The sequence below is a fragment of the Camelus bactrianus genome, chromosome 2 (assembly GCF_048773025.1).
Source record: "Camelus bactrianus isolate YW-2024 breed Bactrian camel chromosome 2, ASM4877302v1, whole genome shotgun sequence".
NCBI classification, from domain to species: Eukaryota; Metazoa; Chordata; class Mammalia; order Artiodactyla; family Camelidae; genus Camelus; species Camelus bactrianus.
This window is the reverse complement of record NC_133540.1, coordinates 104,195,193-104,217,393: the sequence shown is the minus strand read 5'-3', so window position 1 is coordinate 104,217,393 and position 22,201 is coordinate 104,195,193. Positions and strand designations below refer to the sequence as shown.

General features: G+C 35.7%; 1 protein-coding gene and 1 long non-coding RNA gene across 5 annotated transcripts in view; one reads left to right on the top strand and one right to left on the bottom strand.

The window, feature by feature from the left end:
* GNPDA2 (glucosamine-6-phosphate deaminase 2) overlaps positions 1 to 16,370 on the bottom strand; it is a 37,558-nt gene extending 21,188 nt beyond the window's left edge. For 3 of the 4 annotated variants that reach the window (XR_006727459.2, XR_012501072.1, XM_010962612.3), the window contains exons 1-5: positions 16,214 to 16,370; positions 13,137 to 13,298; positions 9,390 to 9,491; positions 8,125 to 8,307; positions 2,568 to 2,752 (exon numbers count right to left, since the gene is read on the bottom strand). Coding sequence is in view for 2 of the 4 variants with exons in the window: in XM_010962612.3 (XP_010960914.1) it covers positions 2,568 to 2,752; positions 8,125 to 8,307; positions 9,390 to 9,491; positions 13,137 to 13,260 (594 nt within the window). In the remaining 2 variants the exon portion in view is untranslated. The remainder of the gene's footprint in view (positions 1 to 2,567; positions 2,753 to 8,124; positions 8,308 to 9,389; positions 9,492 to 13,136; positions 13,299 to 16,213) is intronic. The other variant, XM_045522321.2, reaches the window with a different exon arrangement.
* On the top strand, positions 2,878 to 5,584 carry LOC141574229 (uncharacterized). Its single transcript, XR_012501081.1, has 2 exons — positions 2,878 to 4,406; positions 4,821 to 5,584. It is a non-coding gene; the product is annotated as an uncharacterized LOC141574229 (long non-coding RNA).
* Positions 16,371 to 22,201: the final 5,831 nt, after the last annotated feature.

Sequence of the window (22,201 nt, the reverse complement as noted above, 5' to 3'; positions counted from 1 at the left end):
ACAGAGGAGTTTTAAAAAAACAAAAACAATAGGATATTCAAGTTCTTTACTGTATCCTGTCTTCTAATTTAAAATCTTTGGAATTAGGACCCAGGAATCAGCATCCCTTAAGTGATTATGATGCAGTCTGGCAGAGGTCCTTACACTAGCACCTGAAAAGTCTCTTTAAAGCTATATTAACACACATTACATCTAGTGACTGCTGCATGATGGATATTTTCTCAAGTTTAATTTACTTCAAAAGTTTAAAATATGATTTTGTGGTTTCAGAGTTAAACACTGAACTTGGCACTTTCTTTGAATTATCTCATTTAACTCCTGAATACAACACTATGCAATAAATACTATTCTTACTCATATTTTACAGATAAGGAAACGGAGGCACAGATATTCTGTAACTTGACCAAGGTCTTAGTAAGGCTACTATGTAAACAAGGGGTCTGATTCCAGCATCCATATCATTAACTACAGTAAGACATATATACCCTTTAATTGAGAATTAAGAAATATCTAGAAAAGCAGAAACTGAAAAAAAGTTGCTCAGGACACAATTTGATGTTGACAATATGTGATTAGTTCTACTCCATCTGCTCCACTATTCTCAAGGAGTATTTCTATCATGAAAAAGCTTTAGAGCAGCTCCTATCACAAATCAAGTCTTAAGGATAAGCAGAATAGCATCACATAGGGGGCATATGAGACAGCTATGGGGTGGTCAGTAAAAAGCTAGAAATTTGCTAAGGCTGGAACCCAAGGAAATGAAAGGAAATGGCTGAAAACTGATCGAAGTCTGGTAATACAGAGCGTTTTTATGCCAAAGAGGCTAAACGTCATGTTGTGATGAAATAACAGGGAATCAAGACTTTATTATATACATGAATAATAACTAAAGTATGTTTCTGAAAAAATACTTGAGCCTGTAATATAGAGAACAGAATAGATAAAAAACGGAGATACCCAAGAGGATGGGTTTGCAACAATCACTGACAGACTGATACAGACTAGAAGACAAGTGTGAAGTCCTTATTTATCTCTAAGTTATCTGTTAAATGGTGGGGACTTGGTGACTGATTAGATATGGAGAAGAAGAAGCTGAGAATGACACACATGTTTAAAGTTCAGATAATTTTCAGGGAGAGTGTTGCTATTCACCAAGGGGAGGGAAGGTAATTACAAGGTAAGTATAAGGAGTTAGTTGGAAATACAAAAGGTTGCCATCTGCAGCAACATGGATGGACACAGAGAAAGTTTAAGTAAGAGAAATACAAATATTTTATATCATCACTTATATGTGGAATATAAAAAATGATACAAATGAACTTATTTACAAAACAGAAACAGACTCACAGACAGACTTATGGGAGAGAAGGGATAAATCAGGAATATGGGGTTAACAGGTACACACTATATAAAAAACATACAGTAACAAGGTTTACTTTATAGCACAGGGAACTATATTCAATATCTTACAATAACCTATAAGGAAGATAACCTGAAAAAAATATATATATGTACACACACACATACACACACACATAACTGAATCACTTTGCAGTATACCTAAAACTAACACAATATTGTAAATCAACTATAGTTCAATTTTTTAAAAAATGCTATAATAAATCAGCATTAAAACCACTGGGGAAATGATGGAGTCCTGTAGTTTTGCCACGATGATTTTCTTTATAATCACACTGGGAATGAATACTATGAAGTGAATGGCATCATATAATTTTACTAGAAAAACTGAACAAAAGAAAAAAAGATCAGTACTTGAATAATTCTCTGCTAACTCTTAAGAATTAGGATAAGAGTTACACTACAAATTAAATATTGTTAAATGAAGAAATCTATTTGCATAACTTTCATATTTTAGAAATAAGATTGCTCTAAGTTGTTCTTAACTTATTTACTATGAAATTTCAGTCCTTAAAAGGTCTTTTTTTATACACCAATGATTTTTAGATGAAAAACTTCTATATTTTGAATGACAGTTCTATTTGTGTATTCATGTCTAAATATATTTACATCAAAATCAGTTAATTATTCATCATACCTTGTCTGTACTGTCCTCTGAACCTGTCCAATCCTGCTGCCAGAAAGGAATGGAGTTTCAGGTTCCTCTATAATTTAACCACTTATAATCATGAGCTGACTATAATATGTTCTGTTATTCCCAGGAGAGGAAATGACAGCCCAGTTAAAAATTTAAAAATTAGGCAGAGTCTACTGTTCAGAGCACTTGCCTTATTAAATATACCAAATTTAGAACAGATCCAGCCCTACAGGGGTTCCTTTTCTGCTGGTTTTCAGTGTGATTTTAGGACCTCAAATTGTGAAACAGGAAGAAGCAGTCAAAGCAGTACCCCAATCTTAGTTTCCAGCTCCAAAGACCTAATTTAGTTGAATTCTAAACATGGCAATGAGAAAGGCAGAAATGACTGAAAGCGAGAGAACAATTTATATTGTAAATAGGATGCAACCAAAATGTCACTTATTCAACTCTGTACTTTCTCCAAAATCTAAAGACATCAAAGGGAATACATCAAAGAACATTTAATTCTTACTTCTCTAGCATCCATCACTGTCCCCACACCAACTGTTAGAGCCATAGTTGGCACTTTCGATAAATCTCCATCAAAATATTTAGCATTTGCCAAAATGGTGTCCATTGCTAGAGTCTTTAATCTTGTCCTTGATACTAAACTGGATCCTGGCTCATTGAAAGCAATATGACCATCTGGACCAATTCCTTTCAAAAGAAATACATATACACACACATATATATGTAAGTAAATAAGGTTTCTCACATTAAGTAAGATTTTCAAAGTTCAACATATTTTAAGACCAAAGATAGATAGTCATAAACATGCTTACCTTGTTTTATTTGATAGCTGAATTTCTAATGCTGTATTAAAATATTTGTTCCTGTATTCGATTGAACAAGTATTTCAGTATTTTCCATATGCTGAGCATTGAGCTAGCATGATTCTAATAGTAGCAAAATTGAGTATCACTTTTACATAGTGATACTTTATAGTTTATAAAGCATATTCACATGCATCATCTCAACAACAGATACATATTTAACAACCTTGTGATATAGTCAGATTAGGCATAATTATTTGCTTTATCTCCTCCACTTTTTTTTAAGCTCGAAAGGAAACTTCGATGCTCAAGGATAATATATGACTTGTTCAAGGTAACTATTTAGCAAGTACTACAAAACTCAAATCTAAATTTTCTGGATTCCTAACCCAGTGGTCTTTATACTTATACTTTAGCTTGCTTGGTTCTAGTCTAGTTGGGGCAATTAACCACTGGACCTCCCTGTGGTATCGTTTCCTCACTTATAAAAATGTCTAGATTGGACGAGATACTATCTAAGGCAGTAGTTTTCTTCAAACTTTTCTGACTGTAACCTATGGTGAGTAATACACTTGACACTGCAATCTAGTATACATATAAATAGTTAAAACAAGAACTGCATGAAATAATACTTACCCTTACTAGGAGCCATACAATACCATTTCACTAAAAAGACGTACAAAAGGGAAATGCTGGATGTGACTGGCCCTACTGATTTCACTGACCTAACACTGCATGACAACCCCAATTTGAAAACACTGCTTTAAGGAGACCCACTGTACTGTTCTAGGACTGCCTCTAAAATATAGGTAAGAATATGACATTTCTTATTTGAAGGAAATTGGAGGCAAATCTTTTTATAAAACCAACATTTTATGGCATAAATAAATCAAGTTTTAGACATACGTATCATACTAGCTAGTCAGATTTCTGGCAACCTCAATCAAAAAATAAACCCACAAGTTCTCTGGGTCAAAATATCATATTCTGCATATTTAATAATATATATATTTTTATTGACTCAACACACAATTCTAACAAATTTTTCCCAGGCTACAAGGTAAAATATGACAAAGAGTAACCAGGTTTTGAAGGAAGAACAAATGAAAACCTTAGGAAGCATATATGAACTACCAAAGCACAACATAACCTAGGAATTTTTAACAATCTAGGATCAATTTTTAATCTGGGACATAAAGCCAGACCTATATGTGGTCAATATATACAGTTTGTTTCCATTATTATGTAGGTGCTTTTAAATTTTAAATGACAGATATGCGTATCTCTCAAACTAGTCTGTAAAACTGTTGTTTTTCCTCTTAAGTATACATCTGCCCAAATATTTTTATTAATACTTCTATACAGAGGAAAGGAATGAACCAGGAAAATAAAAGTTCCAGGAAAAACAGGAAATCCTCAAAGACCAATACTAGTGGTCTCACTGGTGATCTGGGTCATACAATGTGCACAGCAGAGCTGAAATTACCAGTAATGGTTCACGGCAGAGAAGGGTCAATACATTCCCTTACTGACCATGAGTAAGTATCAAAAATTGAGCTTCCTGATATAAAGTTATATTTTTAAAATGTTCAGAATGTTTTACAAAGCTTTGTAAAATTTTCTTGAAAATAATTATGAACTCTAAAAACCACGGTTAATTCTTATTCAGTCTTTAAGTCTAAACTAAGATATCAACACCTTTATGAAACATCTCTAAAACCTCTGAGTCTGGATTGCATGTCCTCCCAGTGTTCGTATAGTTCTGTATCCTCATCACTTAGAACAAAACATGACACACAGGAGGCCCTCATTAAGTAATGGTTGAATAAATGAATAGCTGGTTGCTATTCTTTGGTATGTGCAGTACAGTTCTTCCCTCCTTCCATCCTGCTCTGCTCCCCTCACAACAGGGGCCAGATCAGTTGTAACACTCCATATCTTGTCTCTTTTAGGCAGAACTGTTGTGGTCTAGGGAAAAGTACTTGTCCCAAGTGGAAACAATCAGAATTTCTCTCCAGAAATCTGAAACTTGACCAGGGGTACAGAAAGAAAGAAGGTGTCCGGAGCTGAGGCTTCTGAGGACAGCACTGCAGGAGAGGGTCAGTGAGTCCCTGCTTTGGTGATCTGAGGCTCCCTGGTTTTTGCTCTTCTAAAGACTTGTTTTTTCCAACTCTTCCATTAATTCTGTGAGTTACCCTAGAATCACTCCAATAAATTCATTTTTGGTCCCTCTAGTAGATTACTGTTACTTGCAAATCAAAGAAGTCTAATCATGTAACCCAAGTACAGGGTTAAAGTTTTCCTCACTGTCTTTTTTTATTTTTACGTTTTAAACACAAATTATCTTAAGGTAATTTTAAAATTAATAATGCCTTTAGAGTCTATTTATAGATTTCCATGTTTGTGTTATTTCATTGCGGGGAGTGGATCAGGAATTGCATGATACACCTTACTCTTTCTCTCAACACTTTTGTCATCACAAAGAATGAGAACTCTGAGAGTATGTATTTCCTCCTTTCTCCTTTGTATGGAGGGAAGGGCGCTCCTGCTCCACTTCCCGGGAGTGAGCAATGGTGGATTTATACTCTTGAGCTCTTCTCTCACCCTACTATTTCCAGTACAGAGGGGAGGCGTAGGAAACCCCATTCTGGCCTCAAGCCCAACCTGCAACCTCTAATCCAACTTTACCTTTAATAAAGCTGATATTTTGATCCCATTTGGCTCAGTTCTTAGTGTTTTTATTAACCAAACCCTGGAACAAAAGAAGGGTAAGTGGTAAGACCCAGATACCAAGCCTTATCTTGAAAAGCCAATGATAACAACCTAGATCAACAAAGGCAAAGAATCAAATGAGATTCTTTCATGAGTACACATCCAATAATAGGTTATCCTAAACAGGAAAAAGTTCAAAGAAAATGCAATAGCCAGCTCTTCCCTATACACGATTATATGTCCCTTGGATGATAAATATAAAATGTCAGACCTTGCACCCTGGATCATCACGAGCTTACAGTGAAGGTGTTAATGGAAGAGGAAAGGAAATTCTCTTAATTTTTTTTTTTTTTTGCAAGGGAGAACTACAGGAATTTTAAGACAAAAATTGGTTAAAAAACAAAGTAAAGTTCTTTTTTAGTAGTAAGAGTCAGTAATAAACATAAATAACCATGATTATGCTCCATCAGTTTCAAAGGGAGAAACTAAGGTAGTTTATTGCGAGGAAAATCAAAAAAACTTTAGCTAAAAAGAAATAAGAAGTGACTTAAAGCTCTGGGGAAAGAAGAAAGTTCTACTAGAAATCTTTAAAAAAAAAAAAGGGGATATTAAGCCTTAAACATTACATTAAGCTAAACTGTTTTCTGAAAAGAGGCAAAAGGACAAGATGGAGTTAAAGAGTTCTTAATCAGTTTTTCTTCCCCCCAGTAAATTCCATTTCCTCGAATTGAGTCCCCAAGGGATTTATCACAAAGATCCTTATGTAAGGTCAATAAATTAACAGGGAAAAAAAGGTCCTCAAATAAAGAAGCAAAAAAATACATTATTCATACAGCCATTTTTAATGACGAAGTTCTAATAACTACCATGTCGTTTTGTATAATGCTAAATCAGTGAAACTATTTTTTGACATAAATAAGATAAACTTGATAAAAAGTAAGATAGGCATATTATTTTATAATAATTCTACTTAAATTTGGTATAGAGTTTAGAAAATCTAAAAAATGCATGGGCACAGCACTCAAACATTTTCAAATACATACTGCCTTAGCCTTGATATTGGTAGGTGCAAACAGTCATTATCTCTGAATTGAGCCATATGGACAAAAATGGAGTGCAAATGTTTTCCAGAAATACTGAAGTAATATTAGCAAGTTTTATTTAAAACATAGATACTTTCTGTTTTGAAAAGCAGAACAGTCTAACTTGGATTCTTGCTCAGATAAAAACAATCCCATATAAGCAAGAAAGTAACTGATAGAAGTTCTGCTAGGCTGAGAGAACACTTTTCCCAAAGAGAAAGTTTAATTTTGCTGGTTACCCTTAGAGGTAAATCGGTAAAAAAGCAAGACAGTCAATGAACTAAGGAAAAACTACTTCAGAATCTATACTTCAGAGACAGAGTAAATTAACACTTAATAGAATGCCAACTACATACCAAGCACCACACAGGCATTTTATATATGTTATAACATGGTTAATTTGTCATAAATTTGGAATAATTTATATTAATCCTGTTTTACAAATGAATTATACTGAACTTCAATAAACTTCCCAAGTTCATACAGATAGTAAGTGGCCAAAATAGTATGCTGTAAAACCCAATTTTCCCCAAGGGCAACCGAACACCTGAACAGTACTTGGCCACCTTAATCATAAATTAACCTCAATACAGCTCCATTGAAGATCTAATTCATGTAATTTTGAGAAGTCTTCTAAAAAGTTAATTAGAATATATAGCTAGACCTACTGGATATATATATAGATAGATAGATAGATAGATAGATTATTCATTTAAAGCTTTAGTATGTTTAAATACTGAAGATTCTGGAAAAACCAATTTTGGTTTCTTAAAGTTCATATGACACTGTACTACTCAGATGCTTCATACGGATGACAGAAGACATACTGTCATTACGAAGGACGAAACTCTTCCACCTCTTTTCAAAAGTAGATCATGAACACACACACACACTTGCGTGTGCATATATATACACACATATTTCAATTGGAATTTAGTTAATTAAACATTTATTTACTTTAGAGTTTATACAGCTTAATTCATAATGACTAAAGGCTGATGATTATCTCTTACAACATTCTTAACTTCTTAGTGAAATGAAGCCATTTAAATGATCGTAGAGAAATGTTAAAATCTACCTGTTCTACATGCAAACTTTTAGAGATTAATGCTGTAATTTGATAAGAAGGCTGGGTTGGAGTTTTAAAGAAACAGTAAAAGAGTAAGAGTATCATTTAGGAAAAGAAACGCATCGCTTATTTTATAAGATGTGGTAAACTGTCAATTTTAATAAGGTAATTAGATGAATTTAGTGGGGATTAGGACCTATTTCTCAAGACATAATCTAAACAATTCCAACTTGCAACATTGTTATTTTTTGATGAAAATAAATTTTAAGAAATCAATAGCTAAATAAATGGGTGTTATAAACAGTCATAGGTGTCCCTTACATTACACAATGGTAAGATTTTTTTTATTTAAAATACCTAATACAAATACTAACAACTGAATGTTTTACATACCTCCAACAAAAAGATCGATTCCTCCAGCTTCTTTTATTTTCTTTTCAAATGCATCACATTCTGCTTGTAAATCTGTAGCATTTCCATCAAGGATATGGGCATTATTAGGATCTATATCAATATGCTTAAAAAAGTTATTCCACATATAAGAATGGTAGCTTTCAGGATGATTCCTGGGAAGTCCTAAATACAAAGTTAATGAATAAAAATGTAACTAATTCTAGAAATAAATCTAAAGTTTACTTTTCTGATTAAGCCATAAATGATTTTCAAAATATTTAATCTTTCTATAGTATATGCAATTTAAAAGCATTCTTATATGGAATATATGCTTATTATGTGCCAGGCATTATTTTAACCACTGTACATATATGTTAACTGAATTAATTTGTCCAACATATACAGAAATACTATTATCATTCTCATTTTATAGATGAACAGAAACACAGAAAAGTTAAGTAACTTTCCCAAGGTCACAAAGCTCACAGAAGGGCTAAAATTAAAACAAAGAAGTCTAGTTCATGTGCATTTAATCACTTATACTCCACTTCTCAAATACAAAATTATCACCAATGAAATTGATTTATCTGTTAAACTCAACATAAATTAACTGGCCACACACCTGCAATGTTGATCCACATGCCTCCTCTATACTTCCTATTTGTATGCAAGATATACTAAATCACAACAGTTCTTTGGCAATCATTAATGGCAGGCTACCATTAAAAATGTATTTCTATGAAACTTACATTTTAACACAGAGTTTGTATGTATCACAGATCTCTCCAGTTACGCAAGTTAACCATCAATAAATTATGAAAGGTTCACAGCTACAAATATAAAGAATCTTATATTTGAAAGATATTTTACTAATTACTTTTACATACATATTGCTTAATACGACCCCACAACAACACTGGTTTTAACTTTGTCTTAAGGGAAAAAGAAAAAGAGACAATGAGAAATGTGAATGAATTGGCTCAAAGTTACAAGACTGGTAAGTGGCCCAGCTGAAGATGAATGCAGATCTTCTGATTTCTAGTCCCATACTCCTTCCACTATGTCATGCTGTCATCAGAAAAATATAATTTTTTTATATAACCTCCCAACCTCACCATAAGGTAGCACATTATACTCTAGAAATATATTCATATTACTTTCAAAACAAATTTAAGTAATATTTAAGTAATGTTAATATTCTCAAAATATATTCATGTTATTTAAAATATAACAAATTCAAATAATATTCAAATAATATAGCTTACCTACATATTCATCCATGTTAAAGGTCTTCACATATTTAAAAGAAAGGTCTCCATTCTTGTGATACTCTATTAGTTTTTTATAACATCCTAAAGGTGTGCTCCCTAAAACAGATAGATTCCATTTTTTAACATAACTTGAAAAATCTAATTTTAAAAACTTTATATTAACCTTATTCTCTTCTTACTTAATGATATTCTACATTTCTAATTTATTAGGCAAACAAGTATTAATTTAAGTACCTATTCAAATAAAAAAATATGTTGAATTAAACTCTTTACAAGGTACCCTGAAATTTTAGTAAAGTAGAATTTGTTGAATAAAGGTAGAAATTTGTCTACAGAAATAACAGTTTGGAAAAATTATACTTGAATTATTAGATATTTGGAATTAATGTTGTATATTCCAGGATTAGAAACTTCAAGAGAGCACATCTGAATTAAAAGAAAAATAAAGATCCCATCTTTAGAGAAAAATGTTTATTTAGAGAGGGATTTGTAGCATAAATGATATATAAATAGGTCAAGTGTTGACCATTTAATGAAATTAAAAGGGAAAACAGCTAAATTTAAATACTGCCCCTATTTTAAAATAGAAGGCGGCAAAGATTGAGTGAGGAAACTAATCCTGTAAGTTTTTAACTAGAGCTCCTGTTTCTAATTTTCTTATTGTCAGTGGTTGTCAGCTAAAATGTGCAAAGTAAAATTACTTCTAGGAAATGGAATACTGGCTTTGGATACTTCATCTGAGCTCTACTAGTGTTTTATAAAATTAGGATGTTTGATAGTGCGCAATATGCACAGTAAAGACGAATTCACCCACTTGAGCATGGCCTCCCTTTGTTTTTTAAATTTGCTGTATTTTTTCATTTTAACTGCAAATTCAAAGGTTAGACTGACTACATTCTTACAAGCAACCTAGCCCACCCAGTCCTGGTCAGAGGATTGATTCCTAGTCCACCCACCATCACAAGACACAACACAACACCCGTACACAAAATTTCTCATCAAGAGGCAGGCAGAGTGTGACAGAACCGGACAGCCTCTGGCAAAATAAAAAAAAAAAAAAAAAAAAGGGAAATTCTAGAGTAGTAAAAAGATCGCCTTTCATTTAAGATGACAGAATAACAGAAGTGTCTATAAATAATAAATATCACATAGGTTCAGAGAACAGAAGACTAATAGATTTTCTTAAAGTTAAGCATACATATTATTTTAAATTGAAATTACAATTTAAAATTTATCTGGTCAAACTTTTCAATTCCTTCTGAAAGAACTACAGCCCACTAATGTGAAATCTGGCTAGAAGATGAAGAAATCACCTCCCTCTTCCTCCTTTTTAGAAGCATAAACAAACCTGTGTCTATCTTTCAGTGTCAAGAGAACAGTTACAGGACTTCCCCCTTAATTTAAGGACATATGACTAAAAAAAGTCAGAAGTTATTACAACTGTGATGACAAAAAATGCATTCATTTTCTATTTTTTAATCAAAGTGGCTGAAGAGAAAAAATAATGGAAAATATGGTACAGGCTGAACTGGTTAAAGAAACGTCAATTTAATATATTTGCTTGCAATATTCATTTATTAACATAACTAATTTAGCAAATCCTTATTATGATTCAGATAAAACAAAGATTAAGACTGTTTCTACCCTAGAAGAACTTACAAGATAGGGATAGACAAGTACAAAATAACAGGGGAAACTATTATAAGTAACGTATAAGAAGTCTGGAGAACGACAATGAATCAAAGAAAAGCCTTGCTTGTTGGAGGAAGGATCAAAGTTGGCATTTCAAGTAGTTTTGAAGAAGAGGTGGAATTCAACGATGGAGTAAGCTGTATTTGAAAATAGAAAAAAGATGTGGGAAGAGATTGAGAGAAGAGACAGCTGTATGCTTATCACGTGCTAAATGCTATGGTGTTTCAAACCTGAGCAAATGCAAATCTCACAAGTTTGAAGATGGAATAACTGGGTCAAAAAGATAAAGTAATGTGCCAAATATCACACACATGGCAGTGAAGCCAGAGATTCAAGAGATTCTGTCTGCTTCCAGAGCTCACAAAGTTGCTAACAATATGAGTGAAAGTAAAGCCAGCAAGTTCAGGCCTGTTCCATGAACTACAGTCTAGTCTGCCTGCCATGATTCAGTGTGGGGAATGGTGGGAATGCGCCTGGGAGGCAGGTCATGCCCCACAGCATGCAGGCTCTTAAATGTCATGCTTGTCACCATCACTTCAATAAATATACAGTGAACAGATACTCCCCAGAACTGTGCTTGGTGGGGCATAATTCCAATATAGCATGTTATTCACAATTACAGAAATGTGTGTTCAAATTTCAAAAGCACGGGGGATAGAGAGGGAGCACGATTAACCCTGTCACTAGTCAATGAAGGAGAAAAGTAGAAAATGTCAACAAAGGTATTCCAGAGATAGACCTTTGGCAGGTGTATCACTGGGCAATTCTTCTATCCAAGACAAAGCAAGAGCTGTACATCTAAATACACAAAAACATGCTTAACTCTGCTGGCATTTATGACTCTGAAGCCATTCTGCCCCTACACACAAATTACTATTTATTTCTATATCATGATTAAGACAAAGTGATTAAGGCAGCTGGGCTGACCATAGCCCAGGTTAACAGTATGGAAGCTGATGCATGGTTGTGTTCAACCACTGGGGCTCACATACGAGAAGTGTGGGTGCTGAGGGGGCCCATTTCTGGTATGCACAATTATTAAAAGTCTTTCTTTGCCATTCTAACCAAGATCTACTGCCCTTGACTAAAAAACAAGAAGCAAAACAACAAACAAAAAAATCAACCTGATAAGCTAAAGAGGACCTTTCATGGAAATTATGCAAGTGAAAAAAATTATGATTGTATATTTTCTGTAACTGGCATGTATGAGGGGAGGAACAAGAGGAGAAAATACTGTTAAACAAAACACACTTATAAGAACCTTGAATTTATATAGTGTTTACAATATACAGGGGTTTGCACAAACACTATCTTACATGAGCCTCAAAACAGCCTTGTGAACTATGAATTTCCTTATCTTTCTTAAAGGTAAGGAAACCAAGAATTAGGGTGTAGAATAAACACCTTGCAGTCACCAAGAAAATAGCAGCTCTGATACTCTTTTCCTGTGGACGTCAACAATATCAAATAAAGTACCATGAGGTCAGTGACACTACTTGGTTATTTTTTAGGAAAAACCTTAACAGAGAACTTAATCCAATAAAATACACAATTAATGCTTACATGTATCCTGTCATGAAGACATACCAGTCTTCAATTTTTATGATACTTCTATAATAGAAAATAATCAGAGAAATACGAGGCATGTGAGGTAAAATCAAGAGTTCTGTTGAACATAGTTTGGCTATCTCTTAATGATTAATAACAAGGTTGATCTACTAAGAAATTAAAGAACAGTGAAAGCAACATCCCTAAATACAAACAAAAGACTACCAGAAAAAGGTACCAAAAAAACACTACGTTCATCACTTGAGCTATGATATTTTCTTTTGCATTTTGGAGTGGTAGGCGAGACAGAATTTTAACAAAGAAAATAGGAATGAAATGTAGATACTAGGTATGTCTGTATCTGTATCGATACATTCGGCTTTATATACTAATACATTAAATCAATGATGTGGCAGGAAATAAATAGGAAACATATTTTACTAAGGAAGACACTTCAATCCCACTACCTTGAGCATCTAATATAGAAAAAATGGTGATTACCTGTGGGTAAACCCAGTGTAAAATATCTGTCCTGTCCAGGTTTGAACTGAATGATGCGATTACAGATGTATTTGGCTGCCCATTCACTAGCCAAGTCATAGTTATCAAGAATTACAAGCCTCATTGTGGTGATGCACAGCTTCCAGGACAAGAAGTTCAAACCTGAGAAAAGTCCATTGCAAAGCACTGTAAGTAATTTACAGTCAAACAGAAGTGTGATGCGCTGATGGCTTTAAGAAGGACATTACTTAAGAACCTCATGCATGTATAAAAATACAACCTGTGCTTTAAAAATAGTAATAATGGCTGTTTTCTTCTGAACAGACCTTGGGTTCTGGGCAGTGGGCTAGGTCATTTAAGCACATATATCAATATTTACAACAATCTTCTGAAGTAAACACCACATCTTGTTTTGGATGAGAAGAGGGACTCACACAATTTTCCTGAGTTCACACAGTTACTAAGTGACAAAGCCAAAATTTATATCAAGGCAAATTTACTATAAAGACAGCACACTGCACTGCCTCCATAAGGATACTATATAAAGCAACATAAACCAAACCAAAGGCAAACAAAGCAGTAGTCATTTATTGATTTCAAGTTAATGGTATTAATGATTACTCAGCAACTTTTGGGTTACTTAGTAAAATTCAGAACTCCCCCTATGAATGATGTAATAACTAAATCTCCCTTTGTTGAATAATGTTTTTATAAAATGATACCTGCACTTTTAAAAAATTTCAATCACTAGAGAAAGGTACAAAAAAAAAATCGACCCAAATCCTGACACCCAGAAATAATACTCATTACTATCAGTTATACATCATTCTAGGTATCTATCTAATGCACACGTATAAATAAGATATATAGAATAATTTCTAACAATGGGATCAAACTACACATGCTATTTTTAACAAAAAGCTTAACATTTAATTCTTTCTGCATTCAACAAAAGCAAAAGAAAATTAAAGAAACTGCTGATCTCTGGGGAAAATGAAAATTCTTCACACAAAGCAATTTCAGTTCTTAAAAGAATATTCTAAGGTTAAGAAAAAATGTTATAAAAATATTAAGAGAGCACAGTCACTTAAAAACTATATGATTCCATTTTAGACAATGAGGATTGACCTCCTACCAGGAAAGATGTGAAAATTGCATTTTTACACTTCCTCACATCCCCTGATTTCTGTATGACATATTATTTTTATATTGTCAAGATTTATAACATTTATACTGTGTTCTACAACCATAATTCCCAGATTTGAATTCTTAGTTTTATATTTAAATAGATCCGTCACCCAGACCAATCCTTTTACAAACAGTTTCAGCAGTCCTGAATTCTGTACCCACAAACCTTACATACAGCAGTAAGTCAACTTTTTACATTAATGGGAGTAGTAGGTCTTATCACAATGAATATATGTAATCTAAATATGTCCTTAAGAACATAACAATGTAGAATGCTGGCATAACAACAAAAACTTGCAATCACCATGATCTAAAATTCTGGCAGAGTAACGAGATACATAGCATTTACAGACAATAATTTACACAGTAAGTGATAAATTCAGTCCAACAAATGGACTTGGCCTCGATTTAAATTCATCAATAATCTAATGCCAGAAACAATTTCAAAGTTACACGAAAGAATCAGAAACATTTCCTGGCTGTTTTGGTCATAAAGACACATACTTATTTCTAACATTCAGCAAAATGACTACTGGTACAAATAAAAAAAAAAAAATCCTGTAAGATGAGGAGGTGGAAGGGCCTTAGAGCGTTCCAAGTGTCTTCTGTGCTCTGGGCTTGCTGTTTCCTTCCTCAGTTCAACACACTTGTGAGGGAGGGCCTATTAATTATCAAGCACTAAGGTCACACAAAAATGACTAAGATAAGGATCCTACTGTCAAAGGGCTTAGACTCATTTAATAGTCTCTGGTGTGGAACTTATTCTCATTTTTCAGATATAGAAAACTGTAACTCAGAAGTTATAAAGCTATTAAACAAATGGAGGGTCTATCCGACTGAAAGACACATGCTTCAAAAGTGCCTTGTAAGTAACAATCAATTAGGATGCTTGTTAAAAAAGATTCCCAGGGCCCTTTCCCTGGACATGGTGTTTCAGCAGATCTGAAACTGGGTCCTGAGAATCTGCACTTTTACAAATGTAACAGGTGATTCTTACACTCAGGATACATTGGAAAAGAACCCCATGCAAGATGACTTCACTGCAGAGAGGTTCAAGTAAGTCTCTCAGGCCAAGTACGGGTACGTTTTGTTTTCTTAAGCTTGTCGGTGAGCTTAGAGTTCACTTCCAAAAGTCCCAAATGAACACTTCACCCAGAATAAAGTAGAAAGTTTTTGTCACATTTGTCAGATTAAAAAAAAATGTGTTTTTTTCCTCCAGTTTTGGCAATCCTCAGAGATCCAAACTACTGTGGCCCTGAGCCATTCTCCAGCATCTTGACCCGACAGCACTAAAAAATGACACAGCACCACCGTTCCCTCATCTTCCTCTGGTGCTGATTCATTTTGGATGTGTATCCCCTGGAGACAGGGCTGCCGAACACAAATCTAGGAACTTTAAAGCTGGGTGGGGGCTTCTAGACGACTTGGGTTACACTAAGCTTTTTTAGAACCTGCACTAGAATCTGGAACCTAGACTTGCAGAGCCCCTGCTCCAAGCTTTTGCCCTACAGCACACTGCACCTGACCTGAAAAGATCGCTCAAGCCCCGACTAGGAAGGAGCCCTGCGAACCCGCCTCCATCGCCTGCCAGCTGCGCCCCATCACTCCGCAAACCGCAAGGCATGCAAACCAGGATGACCATCAGGAATTTTTAACAACAGAAGGCCGCGAAAGAGGAGAGGAAGGGAACCCCTCCCGGAGGCGCAGTTCCGAAGAGGACGACCAGCCAGGTTTGCTGGGGGCCAGGTTGGGGACATCAGGCCCCCGCCTCCAGGCTCCCGGACCCCGATCCGCCCGGCGACCCCATCCCGGCATAAAGCCCACCGTGGGGGCAACGACCAGCGGGTCTCCGCCCGACTCCCCTTCCTCGCCCATGCCCGTGGACTCACCGGCCGGCCCACTGGCTCTTCCCACGCTGGAACGGCGGGCGCAGCCCACACACGGCCACCGCGGAGCCACCCCAACCGGCGCTCGGAGCGCGAAGCTAAGGACCCGGATGTAAACCCCGGCGCGGCGGGGACGGCGGCGCGGCCCGCGAGTGCTGCGCATGCGCGCGCGCCGGGCTCGCTGCGGGTGAGGGCGCGGCGGTGCCCGCGGGTTCTGGGAGACAGGAAGCCTTTGCTGACGTGAGTCTCCAGTCGTGGACCATCGCCCCGGCACCGCTCTCTCATCTCTCAGAGGTGTAATTGCGGTAGATTCTTTGGGTTTATAAGACTTAGAGTGTAGGACCGCGTTGCTTATATATAAGCATTACTTTAGTTGTTGCTTATAATAGCAGTATGAATTCATTCTCTCTCCGCCAGTCTACATTTATTGAACGTCTGCTTTGCAAGCACAAAGTCAGCTAAGCGCTTTTTTAAAATCAGTAAGCTCATCTGAGTTAAGTTTAACACGCAGAAAGGCAAACTGCCACGGGGAACCGTGGAGCTGCTCAGTAAGAGGGAAGACTAGAAGGAGATATTAATGAGATACAAACTTGCTCTGAGTAATTCTAGGAAAGGAGTAGAGGAAGCAGAATCAGCTTTGAACTGAGTATCGCAGATCTTTGTTCATGAGAGGGATGGAAGGAAGCAGGGCTGGGGAAGTTACTGCTAAGAAAGCAGCAGTCACTTAAAGGAAGAGTCCCATGGTCTCACCAGGTCCCATTAAAAACATTTACAGTCCTGTTAGGAACTACAATCCGACTACCAGCATGGGGTAACAGGCAGATTCAAGTTTCCTTGGACACTACAAAAATAAGATAAATGTGTAGTGCTATGTCTCCAAACTCCTTATCTAAAGTTCTGCACCTGGGCTGTAAATCCAACCTGCTTCTCTGGATCAAATAAACCCTTTGGGCTTAAAATTTTAGGCAAGAGAGAAATGTTCCATTCTCAGATATAATTTCAAACAGCAAAGTTTCTCACAGAGTGATAACTGGGGACAGTTTCTTAGCACTATAGCCTTGAGGTAGTTTTCAAAGGAAGTTTTTAACACCTCCCCAGTACTATAATTTATCATATAACAAAAATCTATTGTGTATTTACTGTGGTCAAAAAGACCTACAAATAATAATAAAAGAGTCTTGCAGGGACTATTATTGGAGCATAGAAGGATGTTTATGAAATATATTCTTTTTCAGTGGTTTTACTTCTTTATGTGTTTCTGATACTAGAAAAGTATGTTCCGTCCCCACTGTAAGTGCTGACAATGGTTAATTCTGCTTTGATTGCACTAAGTCATGTCCTGTCTTCCTTTTCTCTCAAGTTGGTGTTTCTCACCTCTTGCAATCCATGTGCTATGCTCTGTACACCAAGATTAAAGCAAGAAGTTACTTCCATCAGAAATATTTAATATTGAACAGAAGACTGTTTTTGACAAGGACAGAGACAAGTGTACTGAGTCATTCATTTGTCCATTCAATAAATATTTACCAGTTATGTGCCAGACAACAACGTGAGGAAAACAGACACACAGTCCTTGCTCCCAGTGAACTAAGAGTCTTGTGGAGATACAGACATTACCCAGTAAATCCTAATAAAGGAAAGTAGTCTCAGTCCTGAGACTCTGAGATACTCTACTATGTTTGGGGATACCTGAGCATAGAAAGCACCTGTGGCTTGTCCTCCAAGTAAAGCCCCAAGGAATGGCAAGACTAACAGACTAACAGAAAGTCCCCCTGAACCAAGGTTTTGGATGACAAATTTGGTAGAAAAGTTTTAACAGGCTGTCACCCAGGGAAGGGGACAGGTTTACAGTGGCATAGTACATTAGAGGTGGCTATGGAGTTGACAGGAAAATACACCTAATGACAGTCCTGGTCTACCACAGGCCACAGAGAAGCTTCAGACAGCAGTCATTCTGTGTAATCTTGAGTAGCTGAAGTTAGCTGATAGAGAGCCTGAAAAAGTGTTCTGGTCAACGTGTATCATGCAAATGAAAGCCAGTGGACAAAAGATGTTTCAGCAGACACCAATGGGGATATATACTGAAGACCAAGACACACAGGAAGAGATACCAGTGCAGTGGAAGTCACAGAAGAGAAAATGACTCTAGAACGGATGCCTCCACTGATGTAGACACCAATAGTCTCCCCACCATAAATGCCAGCCTGGGTCAAAGGTGGGGAAAAGGAATACTCAGAAATGCCATAACTGACACTTGAAATGACTAAAAGAAACCACTAAAACAATGAAATGAACCTGAAAATAACTTTTAAGTTTCCCACTCTCATGAGAATAGGGCTTGAGGGAAAGATTTATGTAAAAGTTACATTAAAGCTGTATATTATATAGATATACTACAGAAAAATAAGAAATGGCACATTGGAATTTATGGCCTATAAAATTTTAAAAAACCTGGATGCTACAAAACGTTTCAGCAGGATATGCCATGATCAGATGTGTATGTGAAACAAAAATCACCCTGTATGCCTGTGAAGAGTCAATTCAAGTTGAGTCTGGAGTAGATCAGGGAAAACTGGATTTTGCCAGAAAATACAGAGGAGGACCCTGTAAGCCCAGGAATAGTTTGCACAAAGGTATGCAGGCAGGAAAGTAAAAGCCATAAGCATGGAATTCTGAATGACTCCCAGGCGGCTAAGAGTAGGGTATATTTCAAAAACTAGAGAAAGTTCATCTGGAAAGAGATGGAGATGACATGAAGTACCTTGCAGATGATGCGTAGAAGTTGGACTTGATATTATGAGCAATGGGGAACCACCTGAGCTTTATGAACATAGTAAGAGACTAGCAGATTGTGTTTTAGGAAGAAGGAAGCAGAGTGGGTGGGGACTGTATTATAGCCACAAAAGTCGAGACACAGAAATACTCTAGGTTCATTTTGTATTTTCCTGAACCAGCTCTAGTACTAGGCATTTTACTAATGGCTGATAGTGTTTTTGTTTTACTTTGTTTTGTTTTATCAAGAATGTTAGGTTTGACTCCCTGCATCTATTGAAACGATGGTATGGTTTTTCATTTTGGTCTGTTGTTGAATTACAGTGATTGATTTTCAAATGTGAAATATACCTTGCATTGCTGAGATAAACCTGACCCAAGCATGGTTTTCCTTGGTCATGGTCATCACCTTTCAGTCAGAAGCAACCAAAGATTTGCCTGCAAAGTTTTTGACAAATGCCTCTCTCCCCCTGAGTACGGCTTTAGCACTAGGCGAGAGTTCAGAGCTGGACAAAGTAAAACAAGCCTTGAAGTGACTTCTTCAAAGATTCTTCTCTCTTAAACAGAGAGGCTAAGTAATAATGGGCTGTTCTTTGGGAATGGGGGTGTGGAAATGGTCCAGCCCAGTTTTTCCTCCCTATAGTACTGGGAATGTAGGATTTTTGTTTGTTTGTGTTTTGTTTTGTTTTTGTTTTTGTTTTTGTCAAGGCTGCCATTGATCCAGGAGCAGGGAATGAAACGAGGGTCAGTTAAAACACACAAAACTGTTACTGACAGCCAGCAACTTAATGAAAAGCCCTCCCTCTGTTGCTGCAAGTCTGTCATTAGTCTCCAGAGTTCTCAGAAAGTTGATTTTGATGGTTTGTCAATTTTCTTTCTGTTTTGATGGAGGGGCAGATTTTTGCATATCCTCACCCTACCATTTTTGCTGGTGTCTTCAGTTGATTACTTTTTGAGCGAGCCTTGATAGTTAGTCTTTCAAGAAATATAAATTTTCTGTTGCCAAAATTATTGGCATAGCATTGTTTATAATATTCCCTTGTTATCTATGCAATCTGTAATGATTTCACTTCTCTTATTTCTGATATTAGTGAACTGTTATCTTCATTTGTTTTCTCCCTAATCACTGTGGTAAGATGTTTATTAATTTAATTGACCTTTTCAAAGAACCAGATTTTGGACTGATTGGATTTTGCACTGCTTTCTGTTTTCCATTGAATTGATTTCTACTCTGATCTTTATTGTTTCCCAAATTCTGCTTACTTCAGGTTGAATTTTCACCTATTTTTCTGATTTCCTTAGGTGGAAGCTGAGATCATTGTTTTGCAACCTTTGTTATTTTCTCATGTAGACGTGTAGTGCTTTCTGTTTTCCCTCTTAGAGTTAATGGCATCTCTCAAATTTTTGTGTCTTATCTTTTTTCATTCAGCAGAAAATTCTTTCTAATATCTTTTCTGATTTCTTTTTGACCCATAAGTTATTTAGAAATGTATTCTTAGTTTCCAGATATTTGGGTGTTTTCCAGATAGCTTTCTGTTTTTTATTTCTACTTTACTTCATTTTTGTTCAAAGAATATCCTTTGTATGATTTGATTCTTTTTAATTATAGTAACACTTGTTTGTAGCCCAGAATATGGTATATATTCATGTCCACTTGAAAAAAAGTGTGAATTCCATTTTGGGGATGGATTGTTCTATTAGATAAAGTTGGCAGTGTTCAAGTCTCTTATATCTTTATTGATTTTATATCACTTATTTTTATCAATTAATGAGAGAGTAATGTTGATATTGCAGATAATTACTGTAGATTTATGTATTTTTATTGCCATTTTATCAGTGTTTGTTTCATGTCTTCTGATGCCCTGTTATTAGGTACAAAAACATTTAGGTTGGTTATGCAGTTTTGATAAATTGATCACTTTATCATCATGAAAGGATCTCCTTTACCTGTAATAATATCTTTGCTCTTCAGTCTTTCTTGTCTGATGTTAATATCACCAATCCAACTTGCTTTTGATTAGTGTTTAAACAGAATATAGTTTCCATTCTTTTACTTTTAAACTATTCATGTATTTATGTTTAAAGTTTTTTTTAAAAGAAAACAGATTTACTGAAGTAGGATTGATATTCAAAAACTGCACGTATTTAATGTGTACAAGTTGATGAATTTGGGCATATGCACGCACCTGTGAAACCATCATCACAATCAAGGAAATAAACATACCCGTCACCTCCACAAGTTTCCATATGTTCCCTCCCCTGCCTTTTTTTGCACAGTAAAAACAATTAATATGGGATCTACCCTCTTAACAAAATTTTTAACTGCAATTTTAAGTATAGTATTTAAATTTTAAGTACAGTATTGTTAACATAATAGGTGCTATATTATATAGCAAATCTCTAGAACTTATTTATCTTACGTAACTGAAAATTTATACCCATTGAACAACCAATTTCCTTTTTCCCCTGTCTGCAGCCTCTGGCAATCAGCACACTAGTCTCTGCTTCTGTGAATCTGGCTATTTTAGATACCTCGTATAAGTAGAATGTCGTATTACTTGTCCTTCTGTGACTGGCTTGATCTCGTTTAGCATAATGTGCTCCGGGTTCATCCATGTTGCCATATTTGACAGAATCTCCTTCATTTTAAGGCTCAGTGATATTTCACTGTATGTATATAGCACATGTTATTTTTTATCCATTCATCTGTTGATAGACACTTGGAATGTTTCCATATTTTGGGTGTTGTGAATAGTGATGCAGTGAATATGGGATGCAAATATCCCTTTGAGATCCTGATTCTAGTTCTTTTGGATATATACCCAGAAGTGAGATTGCTGGATCATATAGTAGTTCTATTTTAATTTTTTGAGTTCTCTCCATACTGTTTTCCACAGTGGCCGCACCGTTTTACATTCACACCAGCAGTGCCCACGGGTTCCGATTTCTCCACATTCACACTAACACTTGTTATCTTTTTTTGTTTGTTTGTTTGTTTTTGACAATAATCATCCTAAGTAGTGTGACAAGATTGTGGTTTTGATATGCATTTCCCTCATGATTAGTGATGTTGAGCACTTTTTCATGTTGGTCATTTTTATGCTTTCTTTGGAGAAATGTCTATTCAAATCCTTTGCCCATTATTTAATTGAGTTATTTGTTATTTTGCTATTGAGTCGTAGGAGATCCTTATAATTTTGGATATTATCCCCTTACCGG